General features: G+C 45.6%; 1 protein-coding gene across 1 annotated transcript in view; it reads right to left on the bottom strand.

Moving 5' to 3' along the window:
- Nucleotides 1-21,567, bottom strand: part of PRKAR2A (protein kinase cAMP-dependent type II regulatory subunit alpha) — a 97,646-nt gene that overhangs the window by 37,442 nt on the left and 38,637 nt on the right. The window contains exon 2 of the mRNA XM_063941146.1: nt 6,393-6,428. Coding sequence (XP_063797216.1) covers nt 6,393-6,428 — 36 coding nt within the window. The remainder of the gene's footprint in view (nt 1-6,392; nt 6,429-21,567) is intronic.

Raw genomic sequence — 21,567 nt, 5'->3', positions numbered from 1 at the left:
CCCTCCCACCCAGCAACTGCCTCTGCCTGTCAATCAGGCAGAGGTGATCGCTAGGCAACAACAGCCGTCGGCTGTCAGCCATGTGCTGGTGCACTGCGGCACCAGCACATATGCAGTTCTGACTTGAACACTGCGATGTACTGCAGCGAGAGATCAGGTCAGAATGACCCCGCATAGGACGCTGCAGTAAAGATTTTTTTTCCCCATCTACAGCGCAGAGACTTGCTGCAGATGCAGTGGCACACCCTCCAGCTGCACCTTTTTGGCAGGTACAGTACCTTTTTTATGGTCTGTACCGATGTTTAGCTCTCCAAACTTCAATTGAAAGTATAGGAAAAGGGGCGTGGCCACGTCACTGTACCCGTGACCACACACCCTTTTCGAATTTGAAGCTATTTGTGTGTGTAAATTGTTGGAGGGTATGTTGCTGCAGATGCAGTGGGCCTATTTTGGGGTGTGGGGCTGGAGCTGCAGCTCCATCAGCCCCACTGTTAATCCTGCTCTGAGAGCACAGAGCAGCCAAAGGACAGAGCCTCCCATTGGATGTAACCTGTGTGGGAGGCGTTTCTCGCCCAATCAGCTGTGGACTGGGTGTGATAGACCTGCTTCTAACCCAATGAGAGCTCCTAGCCACGCCCAGCGTTAGCCACAGTCACAGAGTATCTGGGCAATTATATAGGAGATATTCTCTACCACATGTACACGTACACACATTCACACTAGGGTTAATGTTTGTTGTTCCTCCCTACAGCCTGACCGACTGCTAACATACCTGCGGCAGCATAATATTTAACCCAGCCGCAGAAAGACACAGCAGCTGAAATTCACCGCTTGTCACAGTGACTGCATTACAGCACGACTTGCGTCCACTTCATATGCAGCAACGCGCGATACAGTCGACAAGTCGCACCTACTCAGCCACTGCTGGTATAACTAAATCCATAGCACATTTACAAGTGTTTAACTATTTCAGTCCTGGGATGGACAGAGAGGAATCAACAGACTGCCGGGATCCTGACTGCAGCCGCCTTTTCCAGCAAGCTTGCACTATCTTCTATGTAAAACTATAATTTTATGATATTGCGCTCCCATGTCTTTCTAGTTAAGTTCTTAAAATCCCTTTGGGCTCAGCAAACCACACCACCAGGGGAGCAGCAGTTTATAAAACCCTACCCTCCGGAAAGCACGTTTTTATTTTTTAAACTTTTATTTTTGGCTACAAAGTAACCTGCGATTTATATAGTTATGTAGGGAAGAGGTGGTAAGGAGGGGTAACAGCAAGAGGCCTGGTCTCAAAGCTATGATCTACGAGGAAGAAGGCACATTACAGCACCCCCCCCCTCCCCCCAAATCCTAAAGCTTCAGTCTATGTCAGGAATTCCTCCAGTATTCTCCCCCAATCCCAAACCTCTTCCCTCAACGCCAAACCTGCGTTCTTCCTTCAGGCTCTCAGATATACCTAATGCAGTCCACTGTTGACCATCCATAGTCCAGGTCCATTCTTTCCTAGTGTGTTCTACAGCCTTAACCACAGATAGAGATCTATCTAAGAATCTGCGTCCAAGCCTATCTATCTATCTATCTAGTCCTGGCTCCCAAGTGTCCAGATTTTTTTTTATTTTTTTTTACTTGATTGATAGATAGATATACTTTTTTTTATTTGGTGGATTCAGTGAAAGCGACAATTTCCCAAATTGATAGCATACAGTTAGAGTTATGAGACATGTCGTTTTCCAGTTGGCAAGCTACTAACCGCAGCACCGCCAGACAAAAGAGCAGGAGGTACATGCCTGTTCCTGCCGTGCACAATCCACGCCCCTAACTTCCCGTTCTGCAGGGATAATTATGATTTGCTGTTACCGAGATGATCTCCAGACCATGCTGTATACAACGGTCCCTTTAACAAAGCAGCAATGATAGAGTTCCCCTGTTATGAATGCAATAGACGCGTGATCCTCACACATGCCTCTTTATCAGAGGCCTTGCAGGAATAGAAGGTCACGCCGGCTGTTATCACAACCTCAGGATTCTGCAGCTACAGAACAAATTTATATAGGTTTCTTTTGTAGGAGCCTTGAAAAGGAAGAAAGGTCAAAATACAACAGAAATGTGCCAAGTTTCACTATGTGACCTTTCTTTCATTTTTTTAACACACTGGTGGTACACTTATAAAGGGTATCCGGACTCTAGGTGGTCGACACATATTAGGTCGACACTGAGTAGGCCGACACAGGAAATAGGTAGACACTACCATTAGGTCGACATGGAAAAAGGTCAACATGATTTTAAAAAAAATATATATATATATTTTTCATACATTACGATCCACGTGGACTACAATTGGGAACGATAACCTTGCCCAAAGCATGGCGAGCCACGTGAGGGAACACGGTGCACCCCGTCACTTTACAAAAAAAACGACACCCAAAAAAACAAAACTCATGTCGACCTTTTTCGATATCGACCTAATGGCCGTGGCGACCCATTTCCTCTGTTGACCTAGTCACTGTCGACCAATAGGTGTCGACCTAGACACTGTCGACCCCGAGTCCCATAAACCTTATAAAAGACACAAACTTGCTTAATGACTTTAACGAAAAATACACTGCATTGCTATAAAAGAGTAACATGCTCTGGAAGACCGATAAAACATTATAAGGTGCAGATAGCGGAGCATGAGCCAACGCCATATACTCCAATGAGCAAATACACTTTTAGGGAAAAAAAGGAATGGCGCTATGACCACGGGATAAGCCAATAGACATTTAATTTACTATTTAAATCAAACTAAGATAACTGCGGATTCTGATCATCATATGGCTGGGTTTGTGAAACTCCCAAAGCAAGCACGAAGAAACAGAAAAGGAAGATCAGAAGCACTTTCATCCAACAAATATTGGGGTAAATTCAACGTGAATTGAACAGCGCCAGGAGGGAGCTTCTGCAGCTATTCAATTCAGCGCGATGTTAAGCCAGAGTTGAGGATTTCTTCTCACACCCCTCCAAAACTACTGACAATTCTGTTTTCAGTCCTCAGCGTGCCAGAAACAGCATGCGCCCTGCACTTAAGTCCGAGAATGCAATTTCTCGCAACTAAACACCATGTGTAAGGCGTGAGAACCACCATTCTCCGACATACACATCATGCTGAATTGAATAGCTCCGGGAGCTCCTTCCCGACACTATTAAATTTGCGTTCAATTGAATCGACCCCATTGTTTTATTAATTGATATCAATATAAAAAACACTACTAAAGGCCTCTGTAATCTGCAAACAAATACAAAACAATTTGCAAATATATAAATTACCATATAATAAGTATGATGCCAGCGAAGCACTTAAAGAAAAAATACCCACTCCCTTAACCAGAACTGTAAATATAAGCAGTGCAGGAATACACATACAAACATAGCTATAGCCACAGTTCCAAATCTTCAATTGTTTAGCATACACTAAGTCCAACTAGCAGAGGCTTTTCTTTGGCTATTAAGTTGGCAACAAACAATCCAGACAGAGGAGTGTGAGACGAGCCTTATTTCCCGCTAAGGAAGCATCCCCAATTCCTATTCTCTCTGTTTCCCACAGATCCTTACTTCTTTTACTTCACTGTACTATAGCGGACAGTCTATGGTAGGAATAATTTAGCAGAGTCTCAGCTTTATACGGGAGGTCCTGGGCAAAATATGCAGCTGACCATTAAAATGCTATGATACAAGCCCTAAAAAAAGGGCGGTCCTTAACGCATTTCTCCATCTCAGCGGCTTCCTCAGACGGGTTGGGATCGCGTGACCCGCGTCAGGATACTGACCGCCGGGATCCTGGCGCCGGTCACGTGATCCCAACCCATCTGAGGAAGCCACTGAGATGTAGATGGAGAAATGCATTAAGGACTGGCCGCTAGAATGCCAGCAGGGGGACAAGCACAACGAAGCCCCTTGCGAGCTTGCTGCACTCGCCACAGGTTCTATTCCTACTCTATGGGTGTCGTGGAATAGTCCCCGTGTGTCGGCATTTCAAGCGTTCGGGATCCTGACCGCCGGTCACGTGACTATATCCCCCTCAGATGACATATCAGGCTTACCATCCTTAGCACTGTTAAGTAACTTTGTTTTTATATGGACGTGTGTCCTCAATTAATAAAACAGTATTTGTTGGATGAATACACTATGGCAATTAACTTAAGGTAAATTCAATAAATCCTAAGTGCACTGTTCCAGAAACATTTCCCCACCTAATGTGTAAAGGTCTTAAACGGACGGGCTGATAACATAGGTTACCCAGATTACTATGTAGCCAAGTCTTAGCATAAGGATAGTGCAGATAAATACTATACACACTGATCTCACGGTCCTACAGCTAGGCACAGATGCGACAACCCCATACGTAAACCTCGTCGCCCAGCATCCACAGCTGTGTGCCTGTCTTATTTGGTCAATCTGAATCAGATGCAACCACACATGCTGCAATATCAGGACAATTGCCCACGTCTTATGTAAAGGAAACTAGTTATAACATAATTGGACATTACATACTGTATATGTGTAATAGATATACAACACTTGTGTGTACAGTATATCATAGTGAGACTGCACACCTATCGTGGTGTGTCATGATGCTTTCGACCAAGTGCAGTTATCAGTGAGGTGGTGATGTGCAAAATGAAATGAAAGGGATAAAGGCTATGCACATGGTGGAACAAACACAGGAACTTCGCCATGCTACTTCCCACGCTAACACAGCCATGATACTGGCTAAATAACAAGCTTCAGTCTTTGGGGGGGGGGGGGGGGGGGGGGGGATCAATTGGGTTTTTTCGTGCTTACTTTTCCCATCTAAAGGGGATGTTTAGACGCCCAAACAGCCAAACAGTCACAATTCAGGGAGTTGAGACAAAGAAGCCTGTTGGATATTGATAGGTTTATTCCCCTACCTTCTAAGGGTAGTTATACTTTTAGGTAAAAAATAATATACATCTAAAATACTTTTAAACCCACTTGTTTTTCAGTAATAAAGATATGGATCTAAATAGGTTTGCCTCCTCTATTGAAATGTTTTTGAAATTGGATTTTGATTTAACTTAAACGTAAGTAAGATTGCAGACAGGTGATGTAAGATAAATCAATCATGAGCCCTATATAAGGGGCGACTGTGGTAGAGAGTATCCACCTTTGATAAAGCTGCCCCTGGGAGACAGCAAAACGCGTAAGGACCTACCCGTCGAACCTGTGGACACTATACCAAACCATTTGGACGGTGGACTCTTTACAGCCAGAGACTCTTTCTACATATCCATCCTATTGCTTTACGGAGGACTTTTACATTTCCCACAACTGGTGCGCTGGAAACTGTGCCTTGCTGGACCATCGCCAGGGAATCCTTCAAGTCGCTTGCATTTGGCTTAGGAAAATTAATATCCACCAACCACTGGATATATAAATAGTGTGTCCTTACCAGGTCTCTACTTGGATACGTTACAGTCAGCATTGTTTTTAATATTTTTAATATGTGTATTACACTATTCTGATTGCTTCAATTTTTTAGCATTTTAATTATATTAAAATACCGATTGATCTTCACACCTGTCTGCATAATTTATTATTGACGCTGTCAATTCAATTGTGTTTGGGCGCCCATGCATACATACATGCCCACGCAGGTGCCCAAATTACTGTCTGGGTGCCGAAAGTGCCAACTTAGCACACATTTCATCTCGCACCTCAGGAAGACCAGTTACCCCCAGGGCTAGCGGGCGTCTCAACGGAACAATTGAATTGCGCTGGTTTGGGTCCCCTAGTGGCTGCCATGGGGAAAACAAGTGAATCGCACCCTTATTGCCTAGGGATTATACATATTTACATTACATTTACCATTTACATTTATATAGGGGTGATAAGTGACAATTATATCAGATAACATACATAAATGAATAGATATGAATATCCAGAGGGCGCACACAATTGAATGGTTATTAACTACAAATATGCTGCAATCTTAAGCATTATAATTTATGTGTGTTATATATGTTATCTTATTATTAAAACAAATTATCAATTGTGAGCGCCCTCTGGATATTTCATATCTATTCATTTATGTATGTTATCTGATATAATGGTTTCTAAATAAGCTTGACACACCAGAGTCATATTTGGGGACTGCTTTTTATAATTAGTCCTTTCATAAGGTGACATGAGTTTATAATTTATGTTATTTTATTATATTATACGTATTTAATTAAACCAAATAATATTTAATTGATTGGATACCTCTGACTGCGCCCGGCTCACTATAAACTATTTGTATCATTTAGGGTTGATAAGTAACCCTGGCGTGATATTTCTGAACCATACTGCCTCAAGTAATTTTACAAGATAGTAATACTGAAATAACTCACCAGACACCCTTCGATTGAATCTATTGATGACAGGAGCTGTAATAAAGAAAACACAAGTGGTGTTAAAATAATTTGCAGAACATGTAAAAAAAAAAAAATAATAAATTTAAAAAAAGTTAATTTTAGGGGGAAAAAAATTACCAGTCAAGACAGTATTTTTGAATGAGAGTTATACGCTACATAAAAATCACTGCAACAGGTAGTTTGCACCCAAACAGAAGGTAACCTATGGCTGGCAAGAAGACCTGCAATATACAGTATACCTAGGTTAGTGGACTTCATCTACTAACATGGGTATATAAGAGGCAGAGCACTCAATTGTAATTGATTATTATTCAATTAGAATGCTTATTGCAGGAGTCACCCGGGAAGTCTGTATGGTTTTCAGTATGAGGGAAAAGTGGGGAACTTACCATGAACCGCTCGTCGTCGTCCCCCCTACCCCAAAATGGCCGGTAATATTGGCAGTGTGTTATAGAAGGCTGATTGTTGCCATAAGCAAAGTGTCTGGAGCACTTTAAGATGGAAATGGTTGATTTCTTGCAAACAATTTTATTATTTTAACAAAGGCAAAAGTGTAATTTTTTCCCCTCACAAATTAAAGCCTTTAATGATTGATGTACATTAAAGTGTGATTTTTATTTAATTGTAAGCAACTTCATTAATAACCGCATGTAACTACCAGCTGAGAGCTCAAATTCTTATCTTTCCTCTATGTAACACCCCCACATACCTGTCCATATCACTTATCCATTAATCGCCTTTTAGAAGAAAATTAACTCAAACATGACATGTCTTTATTGGCCAGACTTACCATTTAAAGACTTCTGTGCCTCAATCATTAGGTGTGTATCAGATCTTCCGAACCCGACACCTGCACCTTAAAACTGGGATTTTATTCATCCACTAAACAGTGGGGAGCACAGGTTTCTGAGCCACAGGAATGGAACCCACTGCTATCTGAATTCAACCCAAAGCACTTTACATTATTGCAGAGATTTCAACTTTATTAACCCCTGTTTTCAAGCTTTCCTCCATTGCAGCATCTCCAACAGAGCGAGGGAGCCTTGTGGTACTATTACACGTGATAAGGACTGGAGGTTTCACCCTGTGTACGGAATAAGCAGAGATCTGGAACATGTCTCCTCCTACAGTGCGATAACATTCCAGGGCCAAACGCTGTAGTCATAAACCATACACACACACACACTGAACATGGAAGACAACATACACTCGTCAGCACTGTGGATTACAGGAAAGGACACAGAGCAGGAGAAAGGGATCATTTGGAACACAGAAACTTATCTCGCAGTGACATATGCTGACTTGATTAGTTTACAGCATTAGGAGAGATGCGGGAATTCAGAAGGAGTAGTGGTGGCAGAATAAAAAAAAAAACTATATTACTTTCCTCCCCTTGGTCCACTTTCCTTAATGAATCAAAGGCTTACAATTATCCGGAATTGCTCAGCAGCTAAATGGCCTACCACAGCCAAATAGCACCATCCAGATCTTTCAGTTGTCAAAGCTATGAGGAGCATCAATGAAATGCAAAGTAATTGAGCACTCAGCATCAATGACACGCAGCTGGAACACAATCACATAAGAAAATGCTGACTTTGCCTTTTTAGTCCTGTAGAACCTCACCCTGCACTTGGAAGCCAGGCATAGAAGACACTGCTGTGAGATCTGGCTGTGAAAGCAGGGTCTAATATTTATGCTACCATCAATTTCTTATTCTGCTTCAAGCCCAACAATGCAGATACATCTTTCCGCCATGTAAACCAGTAACTGTGCCCCTTTACTTATAGGGGGAATTCAATTGTTTTCCCGTGTGGCTGCCACTAGATGGCCTGACCAAGCAATTCACTTGTTGCTCTGTTCAGAAGCAATTAGCCGCAGGGATACATTTCAGCTCAACATCGCCATAGCATACTACTCTGAATTAGGCCTATAGTGCATGAGTCCACCATTAGGCAATTGCTAAATTAGAATAATGAACATGTGATGACGGCGAGGAGGAAATCCCTACTCTCCATGAAGAACTTTGGGGCAGATGTATTAACTTCGAGAAGGCATAAGGAAGTGATAAACCAGTGATAGGTGCAAGGTGATAAAGGCACCAGCCAATCAGATCCTAACTGTTAATTTACATATTGGAGCTGATTGGCTGGTGCCTTTATCACCTTGCACCTATCACTGGTTTATCACTTCCTTATGCCTTCTCCAGGTTAATACATCTGCCCCTTTGTTGCCTACTGAAATTAACCACCTGTGTGAGAGTCAGCTGACGGTTGGTTCTATATCGGAGTGGGAGAAGGGACCTTCTGACGTACCTAGGGGAGGAGACCCGTCACCAGGGGGAGGAGCTATGGCCGAACAAGGTACCCGAAAAGTACGCTCGCCACGCTTCGGGCACGGTGGCTCGCTCCGCTCCGCTTCGCTCGCCACCTAATTACTAAAGGTAATAGTTGGTGGCGTGGATACTAGAGCAACTGTACCGCTGGTGTAGCTCCTCCCCCTTGTGTCGTGGCTCCTCCCCCTGATGGAAAAGGTCCCTTAGGCCACTTGGATCTAGCCTCAACCGTCAGCTGAATGCTGGAAGAGTGGATATAAACCTAGATTAGAACTTTGTGCCATAAATGTTAACCCCCCCCCCCCCCCCCCCTGCCCCAGGGAGGGTTAGGGTTAGATTGCAAGGAGGGGAAAGGTTAAATTTAGGGAATGTGGTTCATAGAGTCGGCCCCTATTGGTCAACAGTAACTAAGTCGACAGGAGCTTTAAAAAAAAAAAATACAAAATAAAAAAAAAGGGTTAGGGGGCCATTGGGGAAGGCATTACTTACCTTCCCCTGACGGGATTCTGATCATCAGGATGCCGCAGTCGGTATTCTGACCACTGGCATTCCGTAAACCGGTATTTCAATCCCAACCCGTTTGACACAAGTGCAAGCTATTATCAGCTATGCTCAGGAAAAGAGTGGCTGACTACATTGTCCTTCAATAAACTCAGGACAGGAAACCTACTGTACACTGGGAAACATACTGGTTAGGTACATGAAAAGTAAGCTGCTCATCTATAAATAGGATACAATTAATAGCGCAATAAAAAATAAAAAGTGTCACTGTAAAACTAAAAATTACCAGCAAAACAGCAAGTGCAAAAAAATTAAAAAGATGAAATAATAAAGGAAAACCCTTGAAGATCAGAGTTTTCAAACTTCAGGTAAGCAGAACAGAGCACGGAATGTGCTTTACAGTAGACTTTCTACAGCAAGAGTTACTTTCCAGATTAAAATTAATGTTCCGTGTTCTTTGTTCATCCCAGAACACCATGTTTGACATAACCATGAAATGGGAAGAATTAAATAAGTGAAAATATAATTGCACCATTTGCAGCTAATGAGTCACATCAAATGACGGGGAAGGATGACTGAAGTGATGTAGTGCAATTACAGTGGTGGGGAGAGGCCACTCGTCTGTAGGTGTAAAGAGGACAGATGCTGTGGAGGGATACAGAAAATATATACCCGTCTCTTCCCCACACTTCCCACAACCCCTCCAGCCCCCAGCCTACAAACCACAAGCACACATGCAGTAAAGCGAAGCTGTACCGTGAATAGCAGACATAATATGAACATATGAAGCTCTACGCAATCTTGAGCAAAGTCTGTTATGTAGGCCTCTTTTCCTAACTAAGACTTAGAGGGGTGGGTAGACATTATCCGAGTCAACATTGAAAGGGCGGTATTCAATTGATTATTGCGCCGGATCACCTGTCTAAAGGAGATTTCGGGGGTGATGTTCAGTTGTATGTAGTTTTGGCATTGATCGCGCCCATAGAGGCTGGGTTTAGCAGCGTGCAGCAGCTAAACCCGGACAAAGTGCTGGGCGCGATTGCAAAAAGTGCCATTTGGGCGCCCAAATGAGTCACTTTTCACGCATTTCAGCTAGGGATGAGCGGGTTCGGTTCCTCGGAATCCGAACCCGCCCGAACTTCATGTTTTTTTACACGGGGCCGAGCGACTCGGATCTTCCCGCCTTGCTCGGTTAACCCGAGCGCGCCCGAACGTCATCATCCCGCTGTCGGATTCTCGCGAGACTCGGATTCTATATAAGGAGCCGCGCGTCGCCGCCATTTTCACACGTGCATTGAGATTCATAGGGAGAGGACGTGGCTGGCGTCCTCTCCGTTTATAGAGAAGAGAGTGAGACAGTAGAGAGAGACACAGTAGTAATTTTGGGGAGCATTAGGAGGAGTACTAGTTACTTGCTATAGTGATAGATAGTGTGACTGTATATTATCTGACTTGTGGGGGAGACACTGACAGTGGGGAGCAGTTAGAGTCTGAGAGCAGGACTCAGGAGTACATATAACGTACAGTGCACACTTTTGCTGCCAGAGTGCCACACTGCCATTGTGACCACACTGACCACCAGTATAATATATATTGTGATTGTCTGCTTAGGAGTACTACTTGCAAGTTGCTGATAGTGTGACCAGTGACCTGACCACCAGATATATAGATATATATATATATATATATATATATATATATATATATATATATAGATAATATTGTATACCACCTACCCGTGGTTTTTTTTTTTTTTCTTTCTTCTTTATACATACTACTATAGTAGCTTACTGTAGCAGTCTGCGGTGCTGCTGAGCTGACTGTGTCCAGCAGGTCCGTCATCAGTCATTACATAATAAATATATATACCTGTCCGGCTGCAGTACTAGTGATATTATATATATATTGATTTCATCTCCTTATCATCCAGTCTATATTAGCAGCAGACACAGTACGGTAGTCCACGGCTGTAGCTACCTGTGTGTCGGCAGTCGCTCGTCCATCCATAATTGTATACCACCTACCCGTGGTTTTTTTCTTTTTCTTTCTTCTTTATACATACTACTATAGTAGCTTACTGTAGCAGTCTGCGGTGCTGCTGAGCTGACAGTGTCCAGCAGGTCCGTCATCAGTCATTACATAATAAATATATCTACCTGTCCGGCTGCAGTACTAGTGTGATATAATATATATTCATTTCATCTCATCATCCAGTCTATATTAGCAGCAGACACAGTACGGTAGTCCACGGCTGTAGCTACCTCTGTGTCGGCAGTCGCTCGTCCATCCATAATTGTATACCACCTACCCGTGGTTTTTTTTTTCTTTCTTCTTTATACATACTACTATAGTAGCTTACTGTAGCAGTCTGCGGTGCTGCTGAGCTGACAGTGTCCAGCAGGTCCGTCATCAGTCATTACATAATAAATATATATACCTGTCCGGCTGCAGTACTAGTGATATTATATATATATTGATTTCATCTCATTATCATCCAGTCTATATTAGCAGCAGACACAGTACGGTAGTCCACGGCTGTAGCTACCTCTGTGTCGGCAGTCGCTCGTCCATCCATAAGTATACTAGTATCCATCCATCTCCATTGTTTACCTGAGGTGCCTTTTAGTTGTGCCTATTAAAATATGGAGGAGAACAAAAATGTTGAGGTTCCAAAATTAGGGAAAGATCAAGATCTACTTCCACCTCGTGCTGAAGCTGCTGCCACTAGTCATGGCCGAGACGATGAAATGCCAGCAATGTTGTCTGCCTAGGCCGATTCCCAATGTCATAGTACAGAGCATGTAAAATCCAAAACACCAAATATCAGTAAAAAAAGGACTCCAAAATCTAAAATAAAATTGTCGTCGGAGAAGCGTAAACTTGCCAATATGCCATTTACCACACGGAGTGGCAAGGAACGGCTGAGGCCCTGGCCTATGTTCATGGCTAGTGGTTCAGCTTCACATGAGGATGGAAGCACTCAGCCTCTCGCTAGAAAACTGAAAAGACTCAAGCTGGCAAAAGCACCGCAAAGAACTGTGCGTTCTTCGAAATCCCAAATCCACAAGGAGAGTCCAATTGTGTCGGTAGCGATGCCTGACCTTCCCAACACTGGACGTGAAGAGCATGCGCCTTCCACCATTTGCACGCCCCCTGCAAGTGCTGGAAGGAGCACCCGCAGTCCAGTTCCTGATAGTCAGATTGAAGATGTCAGTGTTGAAGTACACCAGGATGAGGAGGATATGGGTGTTGCTGGCGCTGGGGAGGAAATTGACAAGGAGGATTCTGATGGTGAGGTGGTTTAAGTCAGGCACCCGGGGAGACACCTGTTGTCCGTGGGAGGAATAGGGCCGTTGACATGCCTGGTGAAAATACCAAAAAAATCAGCTCTTCGGTGTGGAAGTATTTCACCAGAAATGCGGACAACATTTGTCAAGCCGTGTGTTGCCTTTGTCAAGCTGTAATAAGTAGGGGTAAGGACGTTAACCACCTCGGAACATCCTCCCTTATACGTCACCTGCAGCGCATTCATAATAAGTCAGTGACAAGTTCAAAAACTTTGGGCGACAGCGGAAGCAGTCCACTGACCAGTAAATCCCTTCCTCTTGTAACCAAGCTCACGCAAACCACCCCACCAACTCCCTCAGTGTCAATTTCCTCCTTCCCCAGGAATGCCAATAGTCCTGCATGCCATGTCACTGGCAATTCTGACGAGTCCTCTCCTGCCTGGGATTCCTCCGATGCATCCTTGCGTGTAACGCCTACTGCTGCTGGCGCTGCTGTTGTTGCTGCTGGGAGTCGATGGTCATCCCAGAGGGGAAGTCGTAAGCCCACTTTTACTACTTCCACCAAGCAATTGACTGTCCAACAGTCCTTTGCGAGGAAGATGAAATATCACAGCAGCCATCCTGCTGCAAAGCGGATAACTGAGGCCTTGACAACTATGTTGGTGTTAGACGTGCGTCCGGTATCCGCCGTTAGTTCACAGGGAACTAGACAATTTCTTGAGGCAGTGTGCCCCCGTTACCAAATACCATCTAGGTTCCACTTCTCTAGGCAGGCGATACCGAGAATGTACACGGACGTCAGAAAAAGACTCACCAGTGTCCTAAAAAATGCAGTTGTACCCAATGTCCACTTAACCACGGACATGTGGACAAGTGGAGCAGGGCAGGGTCAGGACTATATGACTGACAGCCCACTGGGTAGATGTATGGACTCCCGCCGCAAGAACAGCAGCGGCGGCACCAGTAGCAGCATCTCGCAAACGCCAACTCTTTCCTAGGCAGGCTACGCTTTGTATCACCGGTTTCCAGAATACGCACACAGCTGAAAACCTCTTACGGCAACTGAGGAAGATCATCGCGGAATGGCTTAACCCAATTGGACTCTCCTGTGGATTTGTGGCATCGGACAACGCCAGCAATATTGTGTGTGCATTAAATATGGGCAAATTCCAGCACGTCCCATGTTTTGCACATACCTTGAATTTGGTGGTGCAGAATTTTTTAAAAAACGACAGGGGCGTGCAAGAGATGCTGTCGGTGGCCAAAAGAATTGCGGGACACTTTCGGCGTACAGGCACCACGTACAGAAGACTGGAGCACCACCAAAAACGCCTGAACCTGCCCTGCCATCATCTGAAGCAAGAAGTGGTAACGAGGTGGAATTCAACCCTCTATATGCTTCAGAGGTTGGAGGAGCAGCAAAAGGCCATTCAAGCCTATACAATTGAGCACGATATAGGAGGTGGAATGTACCTGTCTCAAGCGCAGTGGAGAATGATTTCAACGTTGTGCAAGGTTCTGCAACCTTTTGAACTTGCCACACGTGAAGTCAGTTCAGACACTGCCAGCCTGAGTCAGGTCATTCCCCTCATCAGGCTTTTGCAGAAGAAGCTGGAGGCATTGAAGGAGGAGCTAAAAGGGAGCGATTCCGCTAGGCATGTGGGACTTGTGGATGGAGCCCTTAATTCGCTTAACAAGGATTCACGGGTGGTCAATCTGTTGAAATCAGAGCACTACATTTTGGCCACCGTGCTCGATCCTAGATTTAAAACCTACCTTGGATCTCTCTTTCCGGCAGACACAAGTCTGCTGGGGTTCAAAGACCTGCTGGTGACAAAATTGTCAAGTCAAGCGGAACGCGACCTGTCAACATCTCCTCCTTCACATTCTCCCGCAACTGGGGGTGCGAGGAAAAGGCTCAGAATTCCGAGCCCACCCGCTGGCGGTGATGCAGGGCAGTCTGGAGCGACTGCTGATGCTGACATCTGGTCCGGACTGAAGGACCTGACAACGATTACGGACATGTCGTCTACTGTCACTGCATATGATTCTCTCACCATTGAAAGAATGGTGGAGGATTATGAGTGTCCGCATCCAAGTAGGCACGTCAGACAGTCCGTACTTATACTGGCAGGAAAAAGAGGCAATTTGGAGGCCCTTGCACAAACTGGCTTTATTCTACCTAAGTTGCCCTCCCACAAGTGTGTACTCCGAAAGAGTGTTTAGTGCCGCCGCTCACCTTGTCAGCAATCTGCGTACGAGGTTATTTCCAGAAAATGTGGAGAAGATGATGTTCATTAAAATGAATTATAATCAATTCCTCCGTGGAGACATTGACCAGCAGCAATTGCCTCCACAAAGTACACAGGGAGCTGAGATGGTGGATTCCAGTGGGGACGAATTGATAATCTGTGAGGAGCGGGATGTACACGGTGATATATCGGAGGATGATGATGAGGTGGACATCTTGCCTCTGTAGAGCCAGTTTGTGCAAGGAGAGATTAATTGCTTCTTTTTTGGTGGGGGTCCAAACCAACCCGTCATTTCAGTCACAGTCGTGTGGCAGACCCTGTCACTGAAATGATGGGTTGGTTAAAGTGTGCATGTCCTGTTTATACAACATAAGGGTGGGTGGGAGGGCCCAAGGACAATTCCATCTTGCACCTCTTTTTTCTTTCATTTTTATTTGCGTCATGTGCTGTTTGGGGAGTGTTTTTTGGAAGGGCCATCCTGCGTGACACTGCAGTGCCACTCCTAGATGGGCCAGGTGTTTGTGCCGGCCACTAGGGTCGCTTAGCTTAGTCATCCAGCGACCTCGGTGCAAATTTTAGGACTAAAAATAATATTGTGAGGTGTGAGGTATTCAGAATAGACTGAAAATGAGTGGAAATTATGGTTTTTGAGGTTAATAATACTTTGGGATCAAAATGACCCCCAAATTCTATGATTTAAGCTGTTTTTTAGGGTTTTTTGAAAAAAACACCCGAATCCAAAACACACCCGAATCCGACAAAAAAAATTCGGTGAGGTTTTGCCAAAACGCGGTCGAACCCAAAACACGGCCGCGGAATCGAACCCAAAACCCGAAAAATTTCAAGTGCACATCCCTAATTTCAGCTCCCAACAACCCCCTCCCCCCCATGAAGCAACAAGTGAATTGCTCTCAACATTCATTTTAGGCTAACCATAATGTAAATTTGTCAACGTTCTGGCTGCCGACATTTGTTAGTGTCAACATTTTGAATATTGACATTCTGACCATGTCAACATTATAGGGGGCGATTCAATTGTTTGTTTGCGCCCAATCTCCCACATAAAGTGACAGGACAATCGGGTGGCAATATTAAAACAAAAAATAAGAATTTACTCACCGGTAATTCTATTTCTCGTAGTCCGTAGTGGATGCTGGGGACTCCGTCAGGACCATGGGGAATAGCGGCTCCGCAGGAGACAGGGCACAAAATTTAAAAGTTTGACCACTAGGTGGTGTGTACTGGCTCCTCCCCCTATGACCCTCCTCCAAGCCTCAGTTAGGATACTGTGCCCGGACGAGCGTACACAATAAGGAAGGATTTTGAATCCCGGGTAAGACTCATACCAGCCACACCAATCACACCGTACAACTTGTGATCTGAACCCAGTTAACAGTATGATAACGTAGGAGCCTCTGAAAAGATGGCTCACAACAATAAACAACCCGATTTTTTTGTAACAATAACTATGTACAAGTATTGCAGACAATCCGCACTTGGGATGGGCGCCCAGCATCCACTACGGACTACGAGAAATAGAATTACCGGTGAGTAAATTCTTATTTTCTCTGACGTCCTAGTGGATGCTGGGGACTCCGTCAGGACCATGGGGATTATACCAAAGCTCCCAAACGGGCGGGAGAGTGCGGATGACTCTGCAGCACCAATGAGAGAACTCCAGGTCCTCCTTAGCCAGGGTATCAAATTTGTAGAATTTTACAAACGTGTTCTCCCCTGACCACGTAGCTGCTCGGCAGAGTTGTAATGCCGAGACCCCTCGGGCAGCCGCCCAAGATGAGCCCACCTTCCTTGTGGAGTGGGCATTGACAGATTTAGGCTGTGGCAGGCCTGCCACAGAATGTGCCAGTTGAATTGTGCTACAAATCCAACGAGCAATCGTCTGCTTAGAAGCAGGAGCACCCAGCTTGTTGGGTGCATACAGTATAAACAGCGAGTCAGATTTTCTGACTCCAGCCGTCCTTGAAATATATATTTTCAATGCTCTGACAACGTCCAGCAACTTGGAATCCTCCAAATCGCTAGTAGCCGCAGGCACCACAATAGGCTGGTTCAGGTGAAACGCTGATACCACCTTAGGCAGAAAATGAGGACGCGTCCTCAATTCTGCCCTGTCCGAATGGAAAATCAGATATGGGCTTTTATACGATAAAGCCGCCAATTCCGACACTCTCCTGGCTGAAGCCAGGGCCAGTAGCATGGTTACTTTCCATGTAAGATATTTCAAATCTACCGATTTGAGTGGCTCAAACCAATGGGATTTGAGAAAATCCAAAACTACATTGAGATCCCAACCGGGGGCTGTATATGTAGTACTCCTTTTACAAAAGTCTGGACTTCAGGAACTGAAGCCAATTCTTTCTGGAAGAAAATCGACAGGGCCGAAATTTGAACCTTAATGGACCCTAATTTGAGGCCCATAGATAATCCTGTTTGCAGGAAATGTAGGAATCGACCCAGTTGAAATTCCTCTGTCGGAGCCTTCCTGGCCTCACACCATGCAACATATTTTCTCCAAATGCGGTGATAATGTTGTGCAGTCACCTCCTTCCTGGCTTTGACCAGGGTAGGGATGACCTCTTCCGGAATGCCTTTTTCCCTTAGGATCCGGCGTTCAACCGCCATGCCGTCAAACGCAGCCGCGGTAAGTCTTGGAATAGACACGGTCTCTGCTGAAGCAGATCCCTTCTTAGAGGTAGAGGCCACGGATCTTCCGTGAGCATCTCCTGAAGTTCCGGGTACCAAGTCCTTCTTGGCCAGTCCGGAGCCACTAGTATCGTTCTTACTCCCCTTTGCCGTATAATTCTCAGTACCTTGGGTATGAGAGGCAGAAGAGGGAACACATACACTGACTGGTACACCCATGGTGTTACCAGAGCGTCCACAGCTATTGCCTGAGGGTCTCTTGACCTGGCGCAATACCTGTCCAGTTTTTTGTTGAGGCGGGACGCCATCATGTCCACCATTGGTCTTTCCCAATAGACTACAATCATGTGGTGAACACTGCTGACAGTGCTATCACATGATTTTCCGCCCAGCGAAGAATCCTTGCAGCTTCTGCCATTGCCCTCCTGCTTCTTGTGCCGCCCTGTCTGTTTACGTGGGCGACTGCCGTGATGTTGTCCGACTGGATCAACACCGGCTGACCCTGAAGCAGAGGTTTTGCCAGGCTTAGAGCATTGTAGATTGCTCTTAGTTCCAGTATATTTATGTGAAGAGACGTTTCCAGGCTTGACCACACGCCCTGGAAGTTTCTTCCTTGTGTGACCGCTCCCCAGCCTCTCAGGCTGGCATCCGTGGTCACTAGGACCCAGTTCTGTATGCCGAATCTGCGGCCCTCTAACAGATGAGCACTCTGCAACCACCATAGCAGAGAGACCCTTGTCCTTGTCGACAATTTTATCCGCTGATGCATCTGCAGATGCGATCCGGACCATTTGTCTAGCAGATCCCACTGAAAAATTTGTGCATGGAATCTGCCGAATGGAATCGCTTCGTAAGAAGCCACCATTTTTCCCAGGACTCTTGTGCATTGATGCACAGACACTGTCCCTGGTTTTAGGAGGTTCCTGACGAGTTCGGATAACTCCCTGGCTTTCTCCTCCGGAAGAAATACCTTTTTCTGAACAGTGTCCAGAATCATCCCTAGGAACAGCAGACGTGTCGTCGGGATCAGTTGGGATTTTGGAAAATTCAGAATCCACCCGTGCTGTTGGAGCACTACTTGAGTTAGTGTTACTCCGACCTCCAGCTGTTCTCTGGATCTTGCCCTTATCAGGAGATCGTCCAAGTAAGGGATAATTAATACGCCTTCTCTTCGAAGAAGGATCATCATTTCGGCCATTACCTTGGTAAAGACCCTGGGTGCCGTGGACAATCCAAACGGCAGCGTCTGAAACTGATAATGACAGTTTTGTACCACGAACCTGAGGTACCCTTGGTGTGAAGGGCAAATTGGGACATGAAGGTAAGCATCCTTGATGTCCAAGGACACCATAAAATCCCCTTCTTCCAGATTCGCTATCACTGCTCTGAGTGACTCCATCTTGAACTTGAATTTTTGTATGTACAGGTTCAGAGATTTCAGATTTAGAATAGGTCTTACCGAGCCGTCCGGCTTCGGTACCACAAATAGCGTGGAGTAATACCCCTTTCCCTGTTGTAGAAGGGGTACCTTGATTATCACCTGCTGAGAATACAGCTTGTGAATGGCTTCCAATACCGTCGCCCAGTCTGAGGGAGACGTTGGCAAAGCAGATTTTAGGAACCGGCGAGGGGGAGACTTCTCGAATTCCAACCTGTAACCCTGAGATACTACCTGCAGGATCCAGGGGTCCACCTGCGAGTGAGCCCACTGTGCGCTGAAATTCTTGAGGCGACCCCCCACCGCCCCTGAGTCCGCTTGTAAGGTCCCAGCGTCATGCTGAGGCCTTTGCAGAAGCCGGGGAGGACTTCTGCTCCTGGGAAGGGGCTGCTTGCTGCAGTCTCTTACCCTTTCCTTTGCCTCGGGGCAAATATGAATGTCCTTTTGCTCGCTTGTTCTTATATGAACGAAAGGACTGTAGTCAATAAAATACTGTCCCTATCGAGGTTATCAATATTTTCAGTCAGGGAATCCGACCAAGCCACCCCAGCACTGCACATCCAGGCTGAGGCGATTGCTGGTCGCAGTATAACACCAGTATGTGTGTATATACTTTTTAGAGTATTTTCCAGCCTCCTATCAGCTGGATCCTTGAGGGCGGCCGTATCAGGAGACGGTAACGCCACTTGTTTGGATAAACGTGTGAGCGCCTTGTCCACCCTAGGGGGGTGTTTCCCAGCGCGCCCTAACCTCTGGCGGGAAAGGGTATAACGCCAATAACTTCTTTGAAATTAGCAGTTTTTTTTATCAGGGGTAACCCACGCTTCATCACACACGTCATTCAATTCCTCTGATTCAGGAAAAACTACAGGTAGTTTTTTCAGACCCCACATAATACCCCTTTTTGTGGTACTTGCAGTATCAGAGATATGCAAAGCCTCCTTCATTGCCGTGATCATATAACGTGTGGCCCTACTGGAAAATACGTTCGTTTCTTCACCGTCGACACTAGATTCGGTGTCCGTGTCTGGGTCTGTGTCGACCGACTGAGGCAAAGGGCGTTTTACAGCCCCTGACGGTGTTTGAGACGCCTGTACAGGTACTAACTGGTTTGCCGGTCGTCTCATGTCGTCAACCGACTTTTGCAGCGTGCTGACATTATCACGTAATTCCATAAACAAAGCCATCCATTCCGGTGTCGACTCCCTAGGGGGTGACATCACCATTACAGGCAATTGCTCCGCCTCCACACCAACATCGTCCTCATACATGTCAACACACACGTACCGACACACAGCAGACACACAGGGAATGCTCTGATAGAAGACAGGACCCCACTAGCCCTTTGGGGAGACAGAGGGAGAGTTTGCCAGCACACACCAAAGCGCTATAATTATATAGGAACAACCTTATATAAGTGTTGTTTCCTTATAGCTGCTTAAAATAAGAATTTACTTACCGATAATTCTATTTCTCGGAGTCCGTAGTGGATGCTGGGGTTCCTGAAAGGACCATGGGGAATAGCGGCTCCGCAGGAGACAGGGCACAAAAGTAAAGCTTTCCGATCAGGTGGTGTGCACTGGCTCCTCCCCCTATGACCCTCCTCCAAGCCAGTTAGGTACTGTGCCCGGACGAGCGTACACAATAAGGGAGGAATTTTGAATCCCGGGTAAGACTCATACCAGCCACACCAATCACACCGTACAACTTGTGATCTAAACCCAGTTAACAGTATGATAACAGCGGAGCCTCTGAAAAGATGGCTCACAACAATAATAACCCGATTTTTGTAACTATGTACAAGTATTGCAGATAATCCGCACTTGGGATGGGCGCCCAGCATCCACTACGGACTCCGAGAAATAGAATTATCGGTAAGTAAATTCTTATTTTCTCTATCGTCCTAGTGGATGCTGGGGTTCCTGAAAGGACCATGGGGATTATACCAAAGCTCCCAAACGGGCGGGAGAGTGCGGATGACTCTGCAGCACCGAATGAGAGAACTCCAGGTCCTCCTTAGCCAGGGTATCAAATTTGTAGGATTTTACAAACGTGTTTGCCCCTGACTAAATAACCGCTCGGCAAAGTTGTAAAGCCGAGACCCCTCGGGCAGCCGCCCAAGATGAGCCCACCTTCCTTGTGGAATGGGCATTTACATATTTTGGCTGTGGCAGGCCTGCCACAGAATGTGCAAGCTGAATTGTATTACACATCCAACTAGCAATAGTCTGCTTAAAAGCAAGAGCACCCAGTTTGTTGGGTGCATACAGGATAACAGCAAGTCAGTTTTCCTGACTCCAGCCGTCCTGGAACCTATATTTTCAGGGCCCTGACAACATCTAGCAACTTGGAGTCCTCCAAGTCCCTAGTAGGTGCAAGGCACCACAATAAGCTGGTTCAGGTGAAACACTGACACCACCTTAGGGAGAGAACTGGGGACGAGTCCGCAGCTCTGCCCTGTCCGAATGGACAAACAAATATGGGCTTTTTTGAGAAAAAAACCACCAATTTGACACTCGCCTGGTCCAGGCCAGGGCCAAGAACATGGTCACTTTTCATGTGAGATGCTTCAAATCCACAGATTTGACTGGTTTTAAACCAATGTGATTTGAAGAATCCCAGAACTACGTTGAGATCCCACAGTGCCACTGGAGGCACAAAAGAGGGTTGTATATGC

This window comes from Pseudophryne corroboree, chromosome 9, assembly GCF_028390025.1.
Source record: "Pseudophryne corroboree isolate aPseCor3 chromosome 9, aPseCor3.hap2, whole genome shotgun sequence".
NCBI lineage: Eukaryota > Metazoa > Chordata > Amphibia > Anura > Myobatrachidae > Pseudophryne > Pseudophryne corroboree.
This window is presented reverse-complemented; position numbering and strand designations above follow the sequence as displayed.